The following is a 25,271-nucleotide window of genomic DNA, read 5'->3' as shown; positions in this document are numbered from 1 at the left end:
CTTTAGGTCAGAGATGGTAGTACAAGCTGCAAGGTACTGAGGTGGAGAAGAGGACTGAGTCCTGGGAAGAGTGGGATGTTCCTAGCACGGCACCTGAAGACTGCCTATGTGCTTCGCCTCACATATCCAGCCAGTGCTGATTGGGACCAACACAGTACTGTACAAGACAGACACAAGTACTCAACGGTTCTGGAGATATTTTACCAAAAATATTAAAATGAAAATAAAATTGGGTTACAATATTAACTTGCCATTATCTAGAAATCTAGCCCTTAAAAAATGTACTGTATTGGACATAAAAACACATACAAGTTAAACAAAACTTCCCTTTCCTAATCAAGAATTAAAACAGCCATCTGTCTAGAAAGGTTGAAAAAAAAATAGACTCACCATCAGTGGCAGCAATGGTGAACTCATCGCCACAGGAGACCCTGATCACTTGCTTCCCACCAAGAGGTCCCCCCAACAGGTTGATTCCCAGGCGCTTCTTATAATTCCCAACACCCAGCTGCCCACACTTATTACAGCCAAACGTCAGCAGCCGGCCTCGTTCTAAGAGAGAAGCAAAAATAAGCAGTCAATCATGAATGGGTCATGAAACATAGGAGATACAGCAATGCAGGCTCCATGGACTAGAAGACAGAAATATGAAGCTACCCACATGACTTGAGGTGAGGGTATCTAGGCAGTGTGACCAATTAGAACCTTGAACTGGCCACAGCATTTCCTTTCCAGTATTTCCAACAACATTAAAACAACCCCCCACAAATGATTTATTTGTTGTGAGTGCATGGGTGGGTGCACATGCCATACTTGAGGTCAGAAGACACTTTTAGGGAACAAGACTCTCCTTTCACCCTGTAGGTTCGTGGTATCAAACTGAGGTATGGGTGGCTACCCTAACATTGCTTTTTTTTTTTTTTTTTGGTTTTTACGAGACAGGGTTTCTCTGTATTGTTTTGGAGGCTATCGGTCCAGCCCGGCCTCGAACTCACAGAGATCCACCTGCCTCTGCCTCCCGAGAGCTGGGATTAAAGGCGTGCGCCACCACCGCCCGGCCCCTAACATTGCATTTTTAATGCAGAAAAAGAGTACTGCCTTAATTTAGAATACTTATAGTAGGTGCCAATGATAAACATGGTTTTTGTTTTAAGGGTATTTATAGCCGGGCAAGGTGGTGCATCCTTTTAATCCTAGCACTCAGGAGGCAGAGGCAGGAGGATATACAAGTTTGAGTCCAGTCCAGTCTACAGATCAAGTTCCAAGACAGTCAGGGCTACAGAGAAACCCTGCCTAAAAAACAAACTATGACTTTATGCATATATGCATGTGTCTCTCTGTGTGTATGCTACATGTATAGAGTGAGGGCATCAGATCTCCTGAAGGTGAAGTTATAGTCAGTTATGAGCAGTCCAAAATAGGCACTGGACACAGAATTCGGGTCATCTGGAAGACTTGCAAGTAAGTACTACTAACCACTGAGCCATCTTTCCAGTTTGAAGTGTGGAGTTCTTACTAAAGTGCCCATTTACTTTGTATTTATAAAGATCACTTACAAAAATCTGTACTTGCATGCCTAGTTTGTTAATAAAGTAATATTGAGTACTAGGGGGAGTCAGAAGGATACATATGTCATTAAGAAAGCTAATTTGTCACAGCACAAAAGAACCCAAGCTTTGAAGCATAAGAGATACAGCTGAAAAACTTACCATCAATAGCAGCTGTATGAGTCTTGCCTGGGGCAATGGTACGGATTTTGTAAAAGGACAACTGTTTGGCCAAGGTAAAGGAGGTCGTATAGGGAACTTCATGGTATGCCTGAGACAAGTCAAACACAGAGCAACAGACTCATGAAAGCAAACAATGGTGGTGATGGAGTTGGGGAACAGACTGAGGATGGAAAAGGCCTTTCACACAAACTCTGCTACTAAGAGAGGGTGCCACATAGCTTCCCGTCTTCAGCAGGACATAAGAAACAAGCTCAACACAGAATTGGAGAACTTGGTGTAGGAAGCAGAGATTTCTGATTACAAAATCTACATCTGAATTAAAGCATGCCACACAAGAACTCTTCATCTCAGAAGATAATGATATAAGAACAGAAAAACTCAATCTGTGTTGCTTGCATACTCTGTCTAGGTAACAAGGGCAGGGCAAAGTTATTCTCTAGCTTACAAATAAATTAGTTATTGTAATCTAATTTTACCTACAAGGTAGTGTTTCATAAAATTTCACTACACATACTCCTCTGAAAGCGTGTGTGCATACATGTGCAAACACACACACACACACACACACACACACACACACTCATATCCCATGTAGCAGGGCAGTGGTGGCTCATGCCTTCAATTCCAGCACTCAGGAGGACAGAGACAGGTGAATCTCTGAGTTCGAGGCCAACCTGGTCTAGTGAGTTCTGGGACAATCAGGATTACAAAGAGAAAAACCAACTATAGCAACAAAACCAAAAATCAAAAAAAAAAAAAAACCATGTAAACAAAGCTCACAACAAACCTGCATTTTAACAAACAACAAACAACAAAATCAAGTGGTAAGCACTCTCCAGCTTTTACTCTAAATATGTGCTCTCAGGAGATTGGACTTTATACACTACATACAAATTAACCTATCTTTTTATCAAGTTAGGGAATGGCAAATTTATTTGATTTCTCTGTTTATGTATTTTTGCATTTGATGGTGAGGGGCAGGGATCAGCATTGATCTTTAGAAATGACAAAAACCCTGATACTAATACAACCTGAAAGTGTAGATGGTAATTATCCATGATAAGTTTATGTGGGGTCGGTGTTTTAGAAGCAGTAAGTCAGAGACATAGAAATGCTTCTTTTCCATGGCACAAAATTCTTGTCCCTGTCGGGTGGTGGTAGCACACACCTTTAATTCCAGCACTCGGGAAGCAGAAGCAGGTGGATTTGCTTCGAGGCCAGCCTGGTCTACAGATTGAGTACAGGACAGTTAGGGCTGTTACACAGAGAAACCCTGTCTTGAATAAACAAAACAAAAATCCATCCTGGGACAAAGAAAAGAAATACAATAAGATAAAACCCCACAAAGACCTGCGCCTCCCCTCCCTGAGGTAGCTTCTGACTACTGCCACCATGCTCATTTAGCCTGTCTCTGGACTTCATTCACATAACATAATCATATACTGGGAACTCTTTTGTGGCTGGCTTCTTTTACTAAACATAAGATCTGTGAGATCACTTTATTCTTAAGTCAAATTCCACAGTCACTAACCTATAACAACAAAGAAATCCCTACCCAGAATTCTGTCAATGTGCTTAAAATCTCAGAGGCCACTCACTTCATGGTTGATGATCCCAGACATGCACTGATTCAGCCCCAGTTTGTTGAACTCATTGAGTCCACAAGCCAGTACTTTGCCTGACTGGGTGAGCAGAAAGGTCCCATCACAGCCACACTGGACTGCAACAATGATTAAGGCCTTTGGAACATCCACCTGCAAGGAAAACAAATTGGAAAAAAATTCCAAGTACATACTTCATATTAGAAAACAACCCTCTAGTTACATCATAATGCCGCCCACCCACTTGGAGATCACCCTTCCTAACACAGCCTCAATATTTACAACACAGAGGAAAAGGCTGTGGTTGGAATGAATGCACGCTCCCTGTCAGTCTGTTTTAGGAATGGGCCCTACTTCTTTGGAGAAGGTTTTTGCAGAGGGGAGACTATGCAGACAGCTGGGAGAGGGGTCCAATCTCTAGCTGGCTTTGTCTTCTGACATGGAGGGCTCCTGGACAGTTTTAGAAGAAACACAGCAGCCTGGACATCTCAGTCTTCTAGACATTGTACGGAGGTAGCAGCTAGGACTTCCATGCATTTCTACAGCTTATAAGACAGGGTTAGAGAATGAAGGGTGTCAGATGGGGTCATGGATATGTGTTAAACCTTGAGCCTCTTTCTTTTCACAAGAGGAATGATTGTTAATCTAAAGACAGTCTCTATGTGCACCATTTAATCCTCAGAAAACAAATAACAATTGGCAACCATAAATGGTACAATAGTTAACATTCCCGTGTCAGGTAAGCCTGGGGCCTAGGGCATGTAAGAGAGGTGTGACTGTGCTTGTCCCTCAGCTGACCCAGGACCTAGGAGCCTCTTATAATGCCAGCTCTGGCAGTCCTGACAGTAATTGGATATATCTCCTACCGCACAGCCTCTAAGCAAAGACAATTTTCTCTGGTGTTCAACTCCAGTGATGGAAGGCTGGGGTAAGATAACATGTCACTTTCTACCATCTTAAGGAGATTTAGCTGTCTGTGACACTTTCTGTTTTATATGCTGATTTTAATTTCATCTCTGAGTAAGATGTGATTGCAATGTCCATAACAGCTGGATCTACTTTCTCAATTTTCTGTGATTTAGTCAGATGACAAGACCACATAGTACTAAATCAAGAACCCTAGACTGCCAGTCTCCTAGACAGGAAAGACTTCAGAAACAATCACTCTGATATGAGGAGTCAGGAGAGCGAGGTCCTTTTGGAGTCTGTGTTTTAGATAGGCTGTAGGAGAAGCTGTTCCTCAGTTTACCCTCTGTGGTGTATAGTAATCCTCTTCTGAATCCAAACCCAGGCGTCCTGAAACACACACGAGAATGACACATTACACGAAGCATGTTCTTCCCCAGGAAAAGACTGAGGTCATGGTGAGCACCTGGAAGGAACAGGCTTCACCTACCATATTCACCACAGCCCCAAGAATAGACTTCCTTGCTTCGTGTCAGAACCACCACGTGGTTATCTCCACAGGAGACCTGCTCCACTGGATTGCTGAGGAAGAAGCTCAGCTGCATGGGTTCTAGCACTTCAGGGCCAGAGACTTTGTCCACCCCCATGCAGCCATAATAATCTGACCCAAAGGCATAGAGCTGACCCTCATCTGCAAAAGGAAAGGAGTAAGCAATCAGAAAGCAGGGCAGAGCTGGGAAAAGGACTACCTCAGCCAGTGGTCTCACAAGAGATATGATCACATCAGAAGTCAGGACTATACAAGCTGTTTGTAGTTAGGGAACCACATATAGTATTCCTAGTGTAATGAAGAGTCTAGGATTATCATGCTAAATGGTCTTCAAATTTTCCTAGAGGCTTCCCATTTTGTAGACAGACAGAAATACCAAGGACGGGACCAGAGAAGTAGATCAGCAGTTAAGAATATGTACGGGTGGGGAGAGATGGCTCAGAGGTTAAGAGCACTGGCTGCTCTTCCAGAGGTCCTGAGTTCAATTCCTATCAACCACATGACGGCTCATAACCATCTGTAAGGAGATCTGGTGCCCTCTTCTCGCTTGCAGGTGTGCATGCAGACAGAACACTGTATACATAATAATACTAAAAAAAGAATATGTACTGTTCTTCCAAATGGCCCTAGATTGATATCTAGCAACCATGCCAGGCAGCTCACAACTATAACCCTAGTATTAGGGTGGGGTGGGAGATCTGAGGCCTTCTTTTTGCCTCCACAATACGAATTACACTCATGTGTGCAAACCTATACTAAGATATACACATACACATAAAATTTTAAAAAATGCTATCAAGGACTTATCAAGTAATGATAAAAATCAAAGCTATATGTAACTTTGATCCTGCTTTTGTGTCATGTAGAACCTATAGTAGGGCACACAGTAGCTTTCTATCTCGTATCTTCTTCATTATCCACCTTTCCTTTTCTTGCAAATTGGGAAGTTTCTTTTGTTTGTCTTAGTGTTGGGAATTGAACTTACAGCCTTGCTTAAGCTGTACAAGTGCTCTACCACTGAGCTATTCTCCCCAAGCTTGGGAATGTTGTTAATAATGAGTATATTTGCTTACTGCCTTTTGTTTTTTTGGTAGTCTTTTGCTATAAAATCTCAACTAAAATTGCATAGCATTAGTACAATGCTTCATATGAAATGTACTCAAAATGTTTTTGTTATTGGCTTACCTGTCACACAAACAGTGAAATCATCACCACATGACACTTGGTGGATAGCTTTTCCTTGCAACTTTTCCACATGCTTTGGCTGTCGGTAGGAAGCTTTGTCTCCATGTCCTAGCTGACCATGAAGTTTAGTGCCCCCTTGCATGTTCTGTTAAAAAAGAGGTCTGTGAAGTTTCAACTTTTCACACTAAAAGTTAATCATTAGTATCATTTCTTCTGAAGAAAAACAGAAAAAAATACTGGAAATTTAAAGACAAAAGTGGGGAAGGAGATTAAAGCTTTCAAAGGACTTTTTTTTTGAGACAGGATCTCACTATAAAGCACTGGCTATCCTCAAACTAAACTCTGTGTAGACCAGGCTGGGCAATCTGCCTGCCTCTGCCTCTTGAATGCTAGGATTAGAAGTATTCACTGCTGTGCCCTGCTAGAATAAAGCATTTATTGGTTAATATACAACCCTACCTACAGGTAAATAAGATTTTAAAACATATCTATATTCATACCCATCAGGCATCAGGACAAATTCCAAATGACCTTTATTTTAGTATAGGGTGAATTTTATGTTTAACTATGGGTGATTAATATAGAGTATAATCTGATTGCTTTCTGTTCTAATTTGGTTTCTGCTACTTTGATGAATACTATGACTTAAAGCAACCTGGAAGGAAAGGGCTTACAGTTTACAATCTATCATCAAGGGAAGTCAGGACAGGAGCGCAAGTCACAAACGGAAGCAGAAGCTACTACTGTTTACTGGTTTCTCCTCATGGCTTGCTTGGTTTGCTTTCTTACAGCACCCAGGACCACCTGCCCAGGGGTGGTACCACCCACAGTGAGCTGGACCCTCCCCAATTAAGAAAATGCCCCACAGAATGCTAATCTGATGGAGGCAACTTTTCAATTGAGGTTCCCTTTATCCAGCTGACCAGTTTATGTTGAGATGACAAAAACTAACCAGAACACTTTCTAAATGAGTATAGTAACCTCTTGAAAAGCACCTGCACTAGAAATTTATAGATTTTGGGCAGCTCCCTTAAAACAGAACAGTTAAAAAGACCATAGCTATACCAAAAAGAAAACAAAAATAAGAAAGAGAAACTTTGATTCCATCAAGGAAGGTGCTATGGGTAATAAGAGCAGTCCTCGCTGCTTTGCAACAGTTTCAGAGACAGCAATTCTTTCCCTGCACTGACTCAAGTACAACCCGTAGTAAATTGTGGCCAGGCAACACTTTCATTCCATTTCAGGCTGCTGCCTCAGGCGAATGCTCTAAATGATAAGGTTTGGGAAATAACATTCCTCTGTTACAGAGGTCAAATCTCTCATTCTTTTAGATTTCACAATTACTGGTTCTCTACTCTCACACGATGGAGATGGAGCACTGGATAAGACAGTACAGCCCTGGTGCCTGTGAAGAAGGCTGAAGCCACTGAAACACAGAGGAGCTCCCTCAGAGGAAGCAGGAGTGGGGCAGGGCTGGGCAGGAGCAAGTACCCGAAACGCACCTACAGAAGGTACAGCCGTGAAACAGAAAGCAAGAGCATGTGCTATCATGGAAGCCAGGTGACAACAGAACCTCTAGGAGGGAGAGGTCATTAAGCTAGGTGTTGCTGAGAGGTCAACCTAGGTCAGGACAAAAGGTGTTTATTTTACTTTAGCAGTTTACAGGCCATTTGGGAAGAGCCATGCTAACTGAGTGGCAAGGATAGAAGCTGTACTGTGGGTGAGTGAGGAGAGTGGGAGACCTGGAAAAAGCAGAATACACTGGTGATGAACACCCCTAACCCCAGCACTCGGGAAGCTGCAAATTCTAGATCAGCCTTGGCTACAGAGTTATGACCCTGTCTCAAAATAAAAATGCAACAATAACCAACAACAAAATGGTAGGGCCAAGCTATTTTCATTCAGAGATGAGGGTCTGGAAGGTTTCCTGACACGGCAGTGTTTCATTTGTTTATGAAATTATTTCACAGGTACTAGCTGCTCTAGCCTCATGATAACAGAACACAAGTACCTGACATATCCAAAATCAACTCGTTGTCCATGACAGACAGCGCAGTCTTCTGAACCCAAACCCAAGTTCTCTTACTCTCCTTTTCCTCTCTCATCCACTACCCAGGAACCATTATGTAGGAGTGGAGCTACATGAGTGAACTGCAAAGCCCACAGCTGCTCTCAGAGGAGCTCACGTTCATCACTTGTCTCATCCCTGCAGCACAAGGGCAGCTGACAGAGCCTATACAGCCTGGGCCCAGAAGCAGTGGGGCTTGTAGCAACTCTACTCACCACCCACGTGTATAGTTCCTTCTCCACAGTGACCACAGCAAAGTGGGTGTTCCCTGCGCACACCTGTCGGGCACTACAGCCACTCTTGATGACGTCCAATTTCTGGGGTGTAGATTTTCCACCACCCCAAACATAGACTTCACTGGTTCGTGATGTCACCACAGCAATGGGTGCTTCAGTCACAGTGCTTGACCTGCCAGCAATCCCCAAACATATTTAACATAGCAATGGTTTCAAAGAAGACAGGGGTATATGCTCAGGGCTTGACTAGCAAGCATGAAGCCCTGGGTTTGATCCCTGGTAAGCCCCATAGTAAAAGCAGTGTAGGTTGCATACTTCTTTCAAAAAAAGAAAGAAGTCTATTCCCTCAGAAAAACTGCCAATTTTGGCATGACAAAGTATGTTCTTTCAACCCTTTCTCATAACAGGCTTCATCACGGCTCAGTCAGACCAGATTTCAGCCAGTCCCTAACAGCTCCATTCTCCACTTTTCAAAATTCAGCATGGGAATAACATCCACTTCATTGTGAGAGAAAATTAGGGCTTTCTTTTTTCTCTTCAGAAAAGACTGTCTGGAGGCTGGAGAGATGGCTCAGCAGTTAAGAGTACAAGTGCTCCTTCAAAGGACAGTTCCCAGCAACCGTATCAGGTGGTTTACAACTGCCTAAAATCCAGCTCCAGGGGATCCAATGCCTTATTCTGGCCTTTGAAGGCACCTGCATGCACACAATGCATGTACACAATACAGGCACACAGCACACACACACACACACACAAATAAATCTTAAAAAAAGAAAAAAGAAAAGCAATGCCCATCAGACACTTAAGCCGATGCTGGCTCCCAAAATGACATCACAGGTTGTGGGGATCAAATAATGCCATAGTAGGCTCAAGCAAGCCTCTCATATCAGGACCTGAGGACACAAACATTCCCACAGAGCCTCCTGAGCATTACCTTGGTCTCCTTGTAGGCGCATTAAGCAGAGTGACTTTTTCTTCCATCTCTCTACCAAAAGGAAAATACAGTTACATGAGTACATTGCAACCATGTCCCTTTAATACATTTCATGGATTAAATTTTATAACCATATGCTTGCATCCTACAATATGACAGTATTTTTAGGAAGGTAACTCAACAAACTGAGTTACACTGGCCTCACATTCTATGACTTGTGAAATACAAGGGGGCAGCATTTGAGGCCTTTGCTTTGTATGTATGAGAAACAGTCCAGACTAGAATAGGGAGCCTTGAGAGCCTTCTCTCCTAATCAATTCAACTCTAGTCAATTCTGACTCTTCTCTTCCTCCCTCCCTCCCTCCCTCCCTCCCTCCCTCCCTCCCTCCCTCCCTCCCCCCTCTCCATTTCTATAGAGTCTACTTATACAGCACATTTTAAGACTCTGTCTCTCTCCTCTCTCTCTCTCTCTCTCTCTCTCTCTCTCTCTCTCTAAGATTTATTTTATTTTTACTTGTGTGTTGGGGGGTCATATATGCATATGAGTGCCGGTGCTAGCAGGGGCCGAGGAGTCATATTACTTGGAGCTGGAGTTACAGGTGGCTGGACCCTGCCTGAAGTGAGTACTGGAATTGAACTCAGATCCTCTGCAAAAACAGCAATGCTTAACCCTATGCCTTCTCTCCAGTCTGTGCGCTCTCTTGGGAACTAAGCTTGGCCTTCAAGAGTGCCGACCCCTTTCCCTTCCTCACGACCTGTACTCCAGCCAGACTCACATTCTGCACCAATCTATGAATTACTACAATATCGCTCAGGCATCAATAGCTTTTGAAAGCTCTTCAGAGACCTTGGCCAGGTCTAGAACCACTAAATAAAAGTTGTGTTTCCAGAGTATTTTACATAACTTTCTGTATTTATGCTTTTCATTCTTATTATTTTTCTCTGCCTAGAATATGGAATCTTATATTTGAGAAAGTACAAAATAAAAAATTTAATTAAAAATTGAAAAATTCAGTTAAGAGATTAAAGCCATGACTTCATTGTTGAGAAATAAGCTAGCTAAAAATTTTAAGTATGCTTAATGAATCCCAAATGATAATAGTGCCCGAATATGCACAGAACATAAGTAGCTGCTCACAGGCTGAATCTGGGTATAACACATAATTCTAGATATTGAAACACTGATTATAAGACAGCGAGGCTCGGGAAACACTGGGGATCAGAGGTGGAGATGGGGAAGAATGCTGACACGCTGTCTTCTGGACATGAGGTATGGCTACCTGAGCAGATCAAATCAGCAGGCTCAGTTAACATCCCACAGGCAGTATTAATTAAGATTCCATGGTCTTTAAAAACAAAGAGAGATGACATGAAGCTGGGAGGGGGAGTGCTGGGAGCTTCTGGGTGAGAAAGGAAGAGTTGGGGGTGGAATTGACCAAGATATATTGCTACATGCATCAAACTGTCCAAGAACAAATAAAAGATACTGTTGCAATTTAAAAAATGAGCACGAGAGAGAAAGATGCCACGAGACAGAGCCTGGGTGGAGGTTTTTTTTGGGGGGGGGAGTGGATGGGAAAAGGGGAGAAGGGAGAGGGGAGACCCACCTCTAGGGACAGGAGCAGCAGAAGAGAAGAGAGAGGGGGAGAGACAAGGAGAGACAGACAGACAGACACACACACAGAGATAGAGGGAGGGAGGGAAGGAGGGAGGGAGGGAGGGAGGGAGGGAGGGAGGGAGGGAGGGAGAGGGTGGGCAGGGCCCTTTTAAAAGGGAACATGGTGAATGTGCGCAGGTGGTGCTCTTAGTGGCTGCAGCTGAGGGTAAACCCTGTCAGGACCCCAAGGACAGGCCAGTGCAGATGCCTGGATATTAACAGACACACACACACACACACACACACACACACACACACACACACACACACACACACACACACACACACACACACACACACACACACAGAATAAAACAAAGGGGGAGAGACAGCTCAGTAGTTAAGAGCACTCACTGCTCTTACAGGAGCCAGGGCTTTGGACCCTATATCCGTACAGCAGCTCACAACCGACTACAGCTCTAGTCACAGGTCATCTGCTGTTCTGGCATCAGGTATGCATGTGGTGCATAATACATGCAAACAAAACACACATCTTAAAATAATAAAGCAGCTAGAAACTAGGAAAATTAATTATGGAACAAAAACTTCAATGTACCCTAAACTATAGAAGGATTAGAAGAAAAGGAAAAGAGCTTCAGAACATTGTCTAGACAAAGCAGAGGCAAGAAGAGCAAAAATTAAAACATGGGATACATCATATTAGAAAACTTCTATACAGCAAAGCAAACAACACAGTAAAGAAACAGCCTATAGAGTAGGATAAAATATTGGCAAACTCCACTTGCTAATTTCTCAAATACATGAAGGACTTGATCTATTCAATTAAAAGGAAATAACCCAACCTTATTTTTTTTTTTTTTTTTTTTGTGGTTTTTCGAGACAGGGTTTCTCTGTAGCTTTGGAGACTGTCCTGGAACTCACTTTGTAGACCAGGCTGGCCTCGAACTCACAGAGATCCGCCTGCCTCTGCCTCCCGAGTGCTGGGATTAAAGGCGTGCGCCACCAACGCCCAGCCTAAAAGTACTTTTTTTTTTTTTATTTTTTGGTTTTTTTGAGACAGGGTTTCTCTGTAGCTTTGGAGGCTGTCCTGGAACTCACTTTGTAGACCAGGCTGGCCTCGAACTCACAGAGATCCGCCTGCCTCTGCCTCCCGAGTGCTGGGATTAAAGGCGTGCGCCACCAACGCCCGGCTTATTTTTTTGTTTGTTTGTTTGCTTGTCTTTTTCCCAAAACAGGGTTTCTCTGTGTAACACTCACTTTTCTGGAACTCACTCTGTAGACCTGGCTGGCCTCAAACTCACAGAGATCTGCTTGCTTCTGCCTCCTGAGTGCTGGGATAACCTCATTTTTAAAGTAGTTAATTAGACACTCCTCAAACATTCTTTAAAAAGGCACATGTATAAGAAATTTTCAATATCACCATCCATACACACACCCAAGAGCAAATGAAAACCAGGGGAGATTTTCTTGCCCTAATTAGAAGACTTTCCTCAGCCGGGCATTGGTGGCGCACGCCTTTAATCCCAGCACTCGGGAAGCAGAGGCAGGCAGATCTCTGGGAGTTAGGCCAGCCTAGTCTACAGCGTGAGTTCCAGGACAGCCTCCAAAGCCACAGAGAAACCTTGTCTCGGAAAAAAAAAAAAAAAAAAAAAAAAGACTTTCCTCAAAAAGGCTAAAAAGTAACAGACAGTGGCAAGAATGTGAAAATGTGGAGAGACAGGAACTTACTCCCTGCTGGTGGTAATAGAAATAAATTAGTATGCTATGGAAAATGGTATGGAGGTTCTTCAAAAAATTAAAAATGGGCTGATGGATGTCTATAATCTCAGTGCCTGGGAGGCTGAGGAAGGAGGACGGCACATTTGATTTCGGCCTGGATTACAGAGCAGGATCCTGTCTCCAAACAAGAACTCTCTACTCCAAGTTCCTAAATGCAAATCTTAGGATAGGGAGGAACAGAGAACTCTTGGGTCCTATCAGGACAACTCCAGAATAAAGAGTTTGTAAAAGCGAGGAGGAACCCTTAAACAATGAGAATGGGGTGCTGGGGAAGGAAACAGTCCTTTTCTTGTGTACTGTCAACCATCTCTGCATGAAGTGATTTCTTTGTAGATTACCTCCTGCGTTTCCTGAGAAGTGGGAGATCCAGAAGTTCATCTGCAGTGGGTCTCCGCTCAGGATCCTAAACAGTGAAAAAATAGTAGTTTTCTTTTAAAGTGAATGGACAATATGAAATCTAGTGGCGAATTTTATTTTTGCTCAGAAGGCTGTAAATAAATTAGCTGAAGACCAATATGCATATATACTTTTATTTTAAAAATTATAATTTCCAAGAATGAGAGGCTCAGAATGCCTGTTGATATATCCTGTCCCCTAGACACAATAGGGAAATGCATCCATGAACTATCAATAATATGGCTGCTGAATAAGACCATCATAATTGGCACCACCAGTTAATATGTCAACAAGGATGAGAAATCCCACATGGTCCCAGTTCTAGATGAAGAGCTACAGGTAGTCAATGGCCACTGAACAAGGAAGACTCATTCTCTTCCACAAATGAACTCCTACATAGGTTGTCCAAACTCAAGTGGTCAGCCCTAGACACATGTACACACAAAAAAGAGGGCTGGATCCTCTGGAGCAGGAGTAACACATAGTTGTGAGCTACTGTGTGGGTGCTGGGAATTGAACCTGGGTCCTCTAGAAGAGCACCCAGTGCTTAGAACCGCTGAGCCATCCCGCAAGCCCCAATAATGATATCTTTATATAACCAGGAACAATGCAGTCATCTTTTTCTTCTAGAACTGGAACTCTATAGGATATATACACATGTGTACACACACACACACACACAGAGACACACAAACACACATGCATGAATATATTTACATGTGTATATACGTGTAACAATAATAATTAAAGAAGAAATCAAGAATGGGGAGGAGGGACATGGAAGGAGTTAGAGGGGGAAAAAGAGGGCAGGGGTGATTAGCACCCATGTATGAAGTTCTCAAAAAAAGGGGCTAGAGAGATGGCTCAGCAGTTAAGAGCACCTGACTGCTCTTCCAGAGGCCCTGAGTTCAATTCCCAGCAACTACACAGTGACTTAAAACCATCTGCAATGGGATCTGATTCCCTCTTTTGGTGTGCATGAAGACAGAACACTCATATACATAAAATATATGAATAAATAAATCTTTAAAACAACAACAAAACTATAATAAAAATGATAATTTCTTGCCAGGTGTGGTGGAGCACACTTTTAATCCCAGCACTTAGGATGCAGAGGCAGGTAAGTCTTTGTGATTCAAGGTCAGCCTGGTCCACATAGCAAGTTCCTGGCCAGCCAAAGCTACATAATTAGACTTTGTTTCTAAAGATTATTTTTTTCTTATGTCACATTCCCATGTTTGATGCTTATTGATTCTCTTGCTATGACAAACCCTGCACAGAGTGAGGGTTTGTATAATGTATCCTCCTCATCTGCTCAGTTAAGACAACAACTCTCAAAGCCTAACACATAAGCACTGCGTCACCTTAGGCACTTGTAAACAGATTTCTGGGCTTTATTCAGAGACTGAATTTAGGTCTGAGGTAAGGCCCAGGAATCTTCTTTTTCCTTATAAAACTCTCTGACTGGGTGATTCTGATGCTAGTGGCTTTCAGGTCATGCTGTCAGTAACACTAGAATTCAGTACACAATAAAGAAGCTTTAATATAACTATATATATATATATATTCTTTATGCTAAGAATTTAAAATTATACCTGACTGTAGGTTGTTTTTCCCAACACAGGGCTATCCTGAAATTTCCTCTGTGGAGCAGGCTGACCTTAAACCCACAGAAATCCTCCTGCCTCTGCCTCCCCAGTGCTGAGATTAAAGGCATGTGCCACCACCACCCAGCATGACTGTAGTTTTATAAAAATCAAACTACAAGGTGTGATGATGTATCCTTATAGTTTCAGTACTCAGAAGGCTGATCCTGGAGGATCATAGCAAGCTCAAGGCCAGCCTGAGGTATGTAATCACAAACCTTGTTTAAAAAAACAGAAGACAAAACTTGACCAAAAAAATTGAACAAAATTTAGATGTTAAAATCATCTTACAATTACATATGTCCAAAACAGGAAAAAGTAATGTCTGGAGAGACGGGTCATCTGTTAAGAGTACTAGCTGTTCTTCCAGAGGACCTGGGTTCAGTACCCAGCACTCACATGACAGCTCACAATTGTCTGTAACTTTAGATACAGGGGATCAGACACCTTCACACAGACATACATGCAGGCAAAACACCAATGCACATAAAATAAAAATAGATAAATCATTTACAAAATACTAAGGCTTTGTGTGCTTATCCTGTGACAAGTATGAGGTAGGAGATGTGGCTTTGTGTGCTACATGAAGTAAGTGAATATATCAAGCCTACCTGGTCGAGGCATGCGTGGACCAACTGGATCAGTTCCAGAGAATACTGACTAGAGTCAACCTCCATGGCCCGGATTCCCTGCACAATCTTCACACACAGGTTGAGTGGGTTCTAGAAGAAAATGATAACTGCTTTGTTCCTAGTTATACAGAGAACAACACTGGAGCTTGAGGGATGGCTCAGCAGTTAAGAACACTGGCTGATCTTCCAAAGGACCTGGGCTCAATTCTTAGCACCCACATGGCAGCTCACAACTGTCTGTGACGCCAGTTTCAGGGAATCTGATGCCTTCACATCAATGCATATAAAATAAATTTAAATAAATTATTAAAAGAAAAAAGATTTAAAGAGATTTGCTGTCCACAGAAACAAAGGCTATCCTTATTTAGAGAGCATGTGATGTTTCAAAATACTTCGACAGGTGTTATACATAATATGCCTTAGCTTGAAAATAAAACAAAACTGATGTAGCTAAAGTATAAGAAATGAAATCATTTTTCCAAACTGTAGCATCACACAGGTAACTCTAGAGTCTGTATTAAAATCACAGTCAACAAACTCAAGCTCAGTGTTCCAGCTGCTTGTTTATGGTCATTTCAATAGAGGAATTCAAGTTGGAGATAAACTGATGTGTAGCTATAACCCAGAATCTAACTTCAGGTGATTTCTGTTCAGGAAATCAGAAATTCAGGGATAAATGAAATTGATTCACTTCAACATGCATCCTATTGCAAAGACATTATGGGGGCAATACATCAACTTACCGTAGCATCAAATGTTCTTTTTAGAGTAAGTAGTTCAAAAATGACACAGCCAACTGCCCAGATATCAGACTTGAAATTGTACTTTACTCCTTGGCAGAGCTCTGGAGACATGTAATAAGGAGTGCCCACAAGCTAAATAACAAAAACAAACAAAAAAAAATACAGAATTAACTTCTTTTTTCGGATAATTATATAAAAATTTCAGTAGTTAAATTAAGAGTTACAGGAATTAGTGATAACAATCAGAAATCGTCCATTAGCAGGTTGCAAACAGGTTTTCATGAGATTATGCCAACTCAAAGAAAAATAGTGGGGCTCAGCTCAGTGGGAAGAGGAGAAGCCAAGCATAGCAGGAGAAACAGTGTTCACAGCAACTCTCCTAGGCCACTTACCAAAGAGCAAATTTTGGTAAGATAACTTGGAAGACTAAAGCTCAGTGGTTTATGCCTCACACCGGCTTTACACATTCAAGGTCTACTCCAAACTTCCAAACAGGTAAGACACTGGGATGACTAATCTTGCTTGACAAGCTGACCACATCTGGAATCAACTAAAACCCAAGCAGTGGGGCACACCTGTGAAGGTTTTTTCTATATTGGAACATTTGACATGGAAACACCCATCTAAGATCTGAAGTTGGTCAAGACTTACCTGGGCTACACAGGAGTCACACAAAAAAGACCACAGAGGTCTGAAAATAAAAAATGCTGTGTATACTAACTACACCACTTCCAAGATCACAGACATTTTAATCAGCAAACCAAAAATTTCAAAAGGCTTACATGGCATTTATACATTTTTGTATTAGTTCTTTATTACACTTAACTAGCAAAAAATAAGAGTCAAATCTTGGTTTTATCAGATTGAGTTTGACGAGGAAAAAAAAAATCCATAAAGAAAGAATAGCTTCTTTAGAAGTTCAATTTAGCCAGGTGATGGTGGTGCATGCCTCTAAGCCCAGCACTAGGGAGAGGAGACAGAGGCAAGTGAATCTCTGTGAGTTTGAAGCTAGCCTGCTTTACAGAGAAAGTTCCAGGACAGTCAGGGCTACGTAGAGAAATCCTGTCTCAAAAAACCAAGTTCAATTGGCCACTATCATACAGATATCTCTGAAATAGACTCTCAACCTGGATGTCTAAATTGTTTGCCTGAATGTCTTAACATTATCAGAAAACGTCAAGACAAAGTTAATTCCATTAACTTTTTATTAAAGATTTACTTATTATGTATACAGTGTTTTGCCTGCATGTATGCCTGTAAGCCAGAAGAGGGCACCAGATCTCATTACAGATGGTTCTAAGTCATCATGTGGGTACTGGACTTGAACTCAGGACCTCTTTGCCACTGAGCCATCTCTCCAACCCCTAATTCTCTTAACTTATATTTCCAAGTTTTTTTAGGGGCAGAACACTGTAAAACCAGAAGAGCAATACTTGGGTTTTAAAGTTAAAAGGATAAGATCACTGTCCTAAGGCCAGCTTAGGTCCACTTTTTAGATAATAATCAAAAATTAGGAAGGATGGTTCAGAAGCTAATGGTACTTGTTGCTAAGTCTGACATCTGAGTTTGACCCTCAGAATCCACAGGATAAAAGGCGTGAAGTGACTCCCTCCAGTTTTCTTATAACCTCCATATGCATACATGCATGTAGGCACATATGCATGTGTACTCACACAAAATAAACAAAACATAACAAAAACCAAAAAACATATTAAGGGAACTATAGAGACAGCTCTGTGGATAAGCATACTTGTAGCTCCCAACACCCACATTAGGTGGCTCACAACTACCTATAATTCCAATATCCTCTTCTGATCTCTGTGGGCACCTACAATCATGTGTATATAAACTCATGTACGCACACACACACACACACACACACACACACACACACTTTTAAAAACTTCAAATAAGTTAAAGATAAAGGCTATACTCACTGTCTCAGCCATGGAATATTCAGAATTAAGTTTCTTTGCGAGGCCATAGTCTCCAAGCTTTATCAAGTTTGCCTTGGTCAGAAAAATATTTAATGTCTTTATATCTCTGAAAAAGAAGGTGTAATACGTTAAATACCTGTAACAATGACCTAACCTCCCTTCTTCCCTTTACCACCAGTTGGTTTCTGTCACGATACCCAAGAAGGGGCTTGGGAAGGAAAGGTAGAGAACTATCTTTACAGCAAAGGAGCATCTCACAGTGCTCCAGACACCCATATTCCTGACACACACTGCCTTTTCAGCTACCAGTTAGGCCTTGAATTAGATACCTTAACAGACAGATGGTGTCCAAGTTTCAAAGAGTCTGTTAAGGCACAAAAGACTGCAAGCCTCAGAAACAACACACTAGGCTGTTTCAGTCATCTAGATAAAGCTACTAGCCACACTTCCAAAGATGAGCTGATCATATAACACAATCTCTGTCTGCCTCACACTCTGGCTTCTTTACTGCAAAACGTGAGTGAACGAAACAATACAACTCTTTACTTCTAAAAAGAAAGTAACAACTACACAATGTAGGCATTTGGTAGCTTTATAGACATATAGTCTAACTAAATGGACTAACTACTAAAAGGAACTCTGGCATATTCTAACCAGTTGCTAGCAGTGGGCACTGGCTTAGGAAGGATACAACAATGTGGAAATGTTCCTATAATGGCTTTCTTCTATTGTAAGAACTGAATGGGAACCTTTTCTCCCCAAATCTTTACCAAGTAAATACCTAGCAAAATCATATGAAATGAAATAGGCTTTTATTTAAATCAAAATAAAGTTATAGTAGGAACAATTGCCAACTAATCTTCCTCACTGTGAATTCCCTTTCCAGAACTTTCTAGGCTTTAGATATAAACCAATGAACTCAACTCTAAGGTACAGCTAAAAGAAATGACTAAGAACTCCGTGATTTATCAGCTGAGGAGACTCTTCTGAGATCACAAACCTGGTCTACCCTCAGAGAGAAGACAACGTCCTTTTCTACTCACTCCTCCCCTAACTGTCAATGGAGAAACCGTGACAAGAGTATGACAACGGGACGTCCTCAGGGGAGACACTGGATTGGTAGTGAAGACTCCAATCCACAACTTCCTTTTCAGTCATTACCTATGGAGGATGCCAGCTCTATGGATACAGCTCACGGCTGAAACAATCTGAAAAAGGTACCATACCACCATCTGCAGATTCAAAATAAGTCATAATTGGATTAGAAACAGGAACTCCATTTAAATAAAGACACACACACACACACACACACACACACACACACACACACACCAAAAGAAGGTGCAACCAGAGGTTACAACTCAACACGACTTGATAGCCCTTGCTGGTAGGTTGAGTAGGCAAAGAAAAGTAGTAAGGGTGAAAAGAAAATGCAGGTCATCTAAAATAGTTTCAAGGTCATGACATACAGTATGGTAAAGCAGACTTGTGGAAAGAACCCCAGGAAGAATGCAAAGGTACAGAAAACTGGGCATACCAGTATGCAGTAATAGAACCAGGAAAGAAAGCCCATAGTGAATCATGGTGTGGAGGTAAAACGTTAGGAAGCAGCTATAGACAGCTTCCTTGTTAGAGGTTTCCTTCCTCATGAATATCACTCAGAGCCTGGAAGGAGTCTGAACAAAAGGAAAAAAACACTCTTCATTGTTGAAAGAGTAAATGCAAAACCAGAATTAAACATAATTCTAGCTTGCTTCCACATGTATGAATTACCTCTTCCTCGAACAACTTGTCCTTCTGACGAAGGATTTTGTCATACAGGTTCCCTCCTGCAATTAAACAAGAAACAGGTTGAGTTGCTCAATGCAGAAAAAAGCTTGGATCCTGAATTGATAGAGGTTTTAAGAGGTAACATCAGGAAATGAAGGGTCCTGCTTCCTTTCCAAAGGAAATGATTTCTTCCCTCTTGGGTTTTTCACATAGGTACAAAATTCTTCCTATCTCCATGTCAGAAATGTTTGTCAAATGTCTCCTCCCCCAACACAAGAGTTTCAATACAAAAATGGGAACTATCCACTCTGGAACACCTGAGTAAAGATCACTCATGTGGCCGGGTGGTGGCGGCACAGGCCTTTAATCCCAGCACTCGGGAGGCCAGCCTAGTCTACAGAGCAAGTTCCAGGACAGCCTCTAAAACAATACAGAGAAACCCTGTCTCTAAAAACCAAAAAAAGAAAGAAGAAGAAGAAGAAAAAAAAAAAGGATTTCTCATATACCTCTAGGAAAACATTCAGAGTATTTTCTTTCTTAGACTCCCTTATACGGAATCTGCAGCATTTTTGTAGGACTTTTGCCAGCATGACTATTAGAACCTGTGGATTATACCTCTGATACATGGATTTAAAAATACAGTGTTTATCAACAACTTCTGCCTTGTACTGAAAAGGTTCTAAAATTTAGGGTCTACCCACAGATCACTTCAAGTTGTTCTTCCTTTTAAGTTATTATTTCTTCCTGTGGAATAAGTGTAAATTTCATCTTATTTCCTACACACAGCTCCAGTTTATGATTAAATTTTTACAGTTTTCCTCCCCTGTAATTCAGTAATGCATAGTGAAAAAAAACTGCATTTGTCCTAGTTCCTCTTAGCTACAAGGAAGTGAATTATGTAAGGCTTGTGCTATTTCAAGAATTACTTGTACACTGTGCAGAGCAGAAACAATCTCCAAACAGTGCAGATGAGTATGCTGGTACCTCTTTAGTGTGCAGCTCAGAAAAGGACTTTGGGGATTCTCCTGTACAATGAGACCGATAGATAATAAGGCCTGTATCAAACACTTGCTACATACCAAGTACTCACTTAATAAATCTTTAGAACCAATAATCCATTAAGATGAGGAAACAAGGTTGTTATTTTGCACAAGGTTACAGAGCAATGGAACTTAGGATGTGAGGTCAGCTGGTAGCTTTCTTTTTTAAAAAGACTTATTTATTTATTATGTAAACAGTGTTCTGTCTGCATGTGTGCCTGCAGGTCTGAAGAAGGCACCAGATCTCATTACAGATGGTTGTGAGCCACCATGTGGTTGCTGGGAATTGAACTCAGGACCTCTGGAAGAGCAGCAAGTGCTCTTACTCTCTGAGCCATCTCTCCAGCCCTGGTATTTTGTTTCTTAAACTAGGCAAAGTTGCTATCTATAAGAAAATTCATTCATGAAATCAGAAACCAGAAAAATAAGGCCACATCATATTATTGTTCTCATTCACTTATGATCTTTAGACCATTTATCAGCAAGATAGTGTTAATTGAAGTTAATGTAAATAAATATCCCCTATAAGATTTCATTGAATATTACATTGTTTGGTACTATGTTATATTATGTCTAAAATATTGAACTAATGTCATTCTATGGGGAAAAATCTCTGAAAAATGCAACTGAAAAAAATAATTTGGTTGGGTATTAGTGGTGCATGCCTTTAATCCCAGCACTCAAGAGGCAGAGGCAGGTGGATCTCTGTGAGTTCAAGGCCAGCCTAGTCTACAGAGAGTGCCAGGATAGGCTCCAAAGCTACATGGAGAAACCTTGTCTAGAAAAAAACAAAACAAAACAAAATAATAATAATAATTTGAAGAGCCAGGAGTGGTGGCTCACAATCTCAGCACTGGACAGAAGCAGGAGGCTGCTATCAGTTCTAGGCCAGTGTGGGTTGTTATATACTGAGTTCTCCACAAGCCTGAGATACAACAAGACTCACAAAACCAAACAACAACAACAAACCAGAAAGAACTTTCCCCAACAGCAGAACCCAGTAGTTTAAAGATTGCCAGAACTATACCTACAAGAAAGTGACAATGGAAGGAAACTCCCTTCCCACACTCTGAACATCATCTTGAAACAATCTAAGACCTCAACTATTTCTCTTTAACTCCAGAAATCCATTTAAAGTTTTGTCACTGTGCATCTTTTCTTAAGTCTTCTTCCTCACAGTAATATGCCCATGTGAATGTCTCCACTGAATTCTATCTTACCATTACAATATTCCAGCTCAATCAGCAGGGTGGTATTGTCCATGAAGTGATTGTAGTAGGCAATAATGTTGTCATGCTGCAACAGCGCCAGAATGACAATCTCATTCAAGGCATCACGACGTTCCTTTTCAGAAAGTCGGGTCAAATCAACTTCCTTCCACACCACCAATGAGTCATCCTACAACACAGTAGCAGGAGTATTGTGTTTTCTTCTTGCCTGGCAGTGCACGGGTCCATACCCAACCTGTGAGCCTAGAAAAAAAACCTCCTAGAGGGGCAAAGAATGACGCTTTACTTTTTCCTTTTAATACACTATAAAGGTTCTGCACACAATTATTATAATTCACTGAAGAACTAGAGGAAATAAGGCACTGAGGTATAATTTTCCGGCTTAGAGAGATGGTTCAGTGTTTGAGAGGGTGTATTGCTTTTGCAGAGGAATAGAGTTTGATCACCAGCATCTACCTTGGGCGGCTCACAAATGCCTGTAACTTTAGCTCTTGGGAGGACCTAGGTAGGATCCAATGTACCTGACCTCTGAGGGGACCTGCACTCCCTTGCACATACCCGTGTACAGACAGTGAATTAAAAATAAAACTAAATCCTAAAAACAAGAGGTTATTCTGAAGGCTGGTAAGATGGCTCAGTGGGTGAAGGTGCTTACTGTCAAACCTGATGACCTGAGTTCCAGCCCCAGGGCCTGTATGACGGAGGAACTGACTCCCACAAGTTGTCCTCTGATTCCTCCACACACATGCACAAAATAAGTACATGTAGGAAAAACATTTAAACATTACTTTGTTGCTACCCTTAACTTGCACAGTATCAGTTAAAGATAGAAGTACTAGATAAGACCAGCTCACAAGGATTCTACTGAGGGATGCTGTTTGTCCCTCGTCATAATGGGTTTGTGGAAGAGAAGCGCACAGAAGCATCTACAGCCGACAACAGATCCTTGTAAAGTCAAATATATGTATCTCCTCATAACCTGCAGTCACCTCCATGCACACTGACCTAACTCCATTTTGAGATGCTTGTAGTTCTTGTACACACTCCTTCCTAACCTATCAGCACCCTCACCTCTGTTAACATTCCTGTAGAATACCTCTGCAAGATCCCTAAAATTTCCTTTGGAAAACTTTGACCCTTTCACCGTGCTCGCACATTGGAGTCATTCTTATCTTCAGCACCCGTGCACTTAGAGTCCTCCATTCTTTTTCCTGACTCACACCCGCACCTGAATCCCTGGTTACTAACATGGCCGACTGGTCTTCTCACTGAACTATAACCTAGAGGGAAAGGGCTGCTTCTAATAAGCTTTGTAAATTCAGATTGAATAAATAGTGGGCGGTACAGATAATGCCATGTGGTTCTGAGGAGTGTGGTAAAAATGGAACTCAAAGCTAGTATTCCAAGAGATGTGAAACTGGGGCTATTGCCTGAGGTTTATTCTAAACCTTAGTAAGCCACTTAAATACACTGGCTTAAGTTCGAGGAAAAACAGTGATGCTCATTTTGAGCACAAATAAGAATACAGCTCATTACAGATGGCATTAATTCTAACACTGTTTATTAGTTAACACTATGTCTTTCTTCCCCCTTTCAGCCTTAGACACACATGCTGGGGCTGGAGGTGTGGCTCAGTGGTATCTGTCTCATCCCCAGCACACACACACACACACACACACACACACACACACACGCACGCACGCACGCACGCACTCGCACACACACACACACACACACACACACACACACACACGCTGGGAGCAGATACTAGAATTGCAAGTGGATGAATCACTTGTGCAACCTCGGCAGTTCTCATTAAATGTTTACCCTAAAGCTAGAGCTTTTAAGGCTGTAGTGATTAAACGCAATTTACGGTTAGTTTTTGAGAGCCGAATCATCACTGCAGCGTTTTAAATCAGTACATATTCTTAGTGTGGGGGTCAGTGATCCACGGGTCTCCTCAGGGGCTGTCAACTGATGCAAGAAGGTGGGAAGGACGCCTTGGCCTTCTCACGTTCTCAAGAAAGGGAACCTTGTTCCCCCATAGCTAAGAACTAACTACACCAATAAAGGATTTGCCTTATACAAACACTGAAGGATAGATAAGCAAGGAGGAAAAAAAAAAAAAAAAAAAAAAACAAGACACGATGATCCTCCCGGGGATCTAGAAAAATCCTTCAACTGGGTGACCATTTACGAACTTAAAAATAACGACACTACTAGCAGAGTTGGTGTCGGCGTGGGTATTCAGCAGCACATACCAACTCCCCACCCCGACCTTGAACAGCTACATGAAAGGAAGTAAGCTTTGGCAATAGCTGTTCGAAGTGTGCAAAGCACCTTCCTTTGGGTCTCAAAATAACCTTAAGAAAAGTAAAAGTAATATTTGTTTTAGAGTCGTTATTGCTAGGTCCAATTACAAATGGGAAAACAGCTCGCCCGGTGAAATAAAAGTGACAGTGATAGAGGTGATCAAACCAATTCCCTAGCGCAGGTGAACGAAAGCGCGGTGGAGCCCCGAGACATAAACCCAGTGGATGCCTGAACACAGAGGGCTTGGGGCAAGCGGGGGCCGGGGCGCGGGGCGGCCGGGGAGCGGGGCGCGGGGCGGCCCGGCAGTGGCCGGGGCCGAGGGCCGCTACCTCGGTGCGGCGGTACAGCGTGGCCTCCCCGAAGGCGCCGCGGCCCAGGACGCGGATGGGGATGTAGTGCAGCTCCTCCTGCTCCACCGCGCCGCCGGCTCGCGGCCCCGGGCTGGCGCTGGGCCCCGGGCCCGAGTCCCCGCCACCCCCGGACTCGCTTCCAAAGTCCGAGTTGATGGAATCGCAGTGTCGCTCGTACTCGCCCAGCACCGACATGGCGGAAGCCAGCGTATCCGCGGCGGGCGGCGCCGGTCGCGCAGCGCCTCACTCGCCTCAGAAGCCCGCCAGCGGCTGAGGCGGCCCCGCTGCCCGGCGAGCTTCCATGGTGGCTCCTGCCCCCTGGCCCGGAAGCAGTTCTCGGTGTTTCCGGCTCGCTGCGGCTTTCCTCCGCCTTCGCGCGCCCACTTGGTGCCGAGGAGCCCCGCCGGTCCACTCTTGTCTTGGTGTCGCAGTCACTTGCCTTGTTGCAAGGCCTCTTGTTTCACGAGACCACGGCAAGCTGAACACCTGGCTTTCCACATCTGAGTCGGCAGGCCCAGCTCTTCTTCACCACTCGTAAAATACCTTTTAAAAAAAAGTTTTTCAAGACAGGGTTTCTCCGTGTGACAGCCCTGGAGCCCACTCTGTAG

The 25,271-nt window shown here is 42.6% G+C and overlaps 1 protein-coding gene across 2 annotated transcripts in view; it reads right to left on the bottom strand.

Moving 5' to 3' along the window:
- Window positions 1–25,001, bottom strand: part of Nek9 (NIMA related kinase 9) — a 37,224-nt gene extending 12,223 nt beyond the window's left edge. The window contains exons 1-16 of one of the 2 annotated variants that reach the window (XM_040742742.1): window positions 24,643–25,001; window positions 21,992–22,169; window positions 19,735–19,790; window positions 19,123–19,193; window positions 17,962–18,067; window positions 16,025–16,156; window positions 15,261–15,371; window positions 12,946–13,010; window positions 9,211–9,261; window positions 8,256–8,448; window positions 5,973–6,117; window positions 4,728–4,928; window positions 4,581–4,627; window positions 3,329–3,484; window positions 1,710–1,818; window positions 391–552 (exon numbers count right to left, since the gene is read on the bottom strand). In XM_040742742.1, the coding sequence (XP_040598676.1) occupies window positions 391–552; window positions 1,710–1,818; window positions 3,329–3,484; window positions 4,581–4,627; window positions 4,728–4,928; window positions 5,973–6,117; window positions 8,256–8,448; window positions 9,211–9,261; window positions 12,946–13,010; window positions 15,261–15,371; window positions 16,025–16,156; window positions 17,962–18,067; window positions 19,123–19,193; window positions 19,735–19,790; window positions 21,992–22,169; window positions 24,643–24,858 (1,999 nt within the window). In that variant the 5' untranslated portion in view covers window positions 24,859–25,001. Of the gene's footprint in view, window positions 1–390; window positions 553–1,709; window positions 1,819–3,328; window positions 3,485–4,580; window positions 4,628–4,727; window positions 4,929–5,972; window positions 6,118–8,255; window positions 8,449–9,210; window positions 9,262–12,945; window positions 13,011–15,260; window positions 15,372–16,024; window positions 16,157–17,961; window positions 18,068–19,122; window positions 19,194–19,498; window positions 19,634–19,734; window positions 19,791–21,991; window positions 22,170–24,642 lie in introns of those variants that run through there. The other variant, XM_040742743.1, reaches the window with a different exon arrangement.
- Between the last annotated feature and the right edge of the window lie 270 nt (window positions 25,002–25,271).

This window comes from Mesocricetus auratus, unplaced genomic scaffold (genome assembly GCF_017639785.1).
Source record: "Mesocricetus auratus isolate SY011 unplaced genomic scaffold, BCM_Maur_2.0 Super-Scaffold_15014, whole genome shotgun sequence".
NCBI classification, from domain to species: domain Eukaryota; kingdom Metazoa; phylum Chordata; class Mammalia; order Rodentia; family Cricetidae; genus Mesocricetus; species Mesocricetus auratus.
The sequence above is the reverse complement of the archived record's forward strand: the minus strand, read 5'-3'. Positions and strand labels throughout refer to the sequence as shown.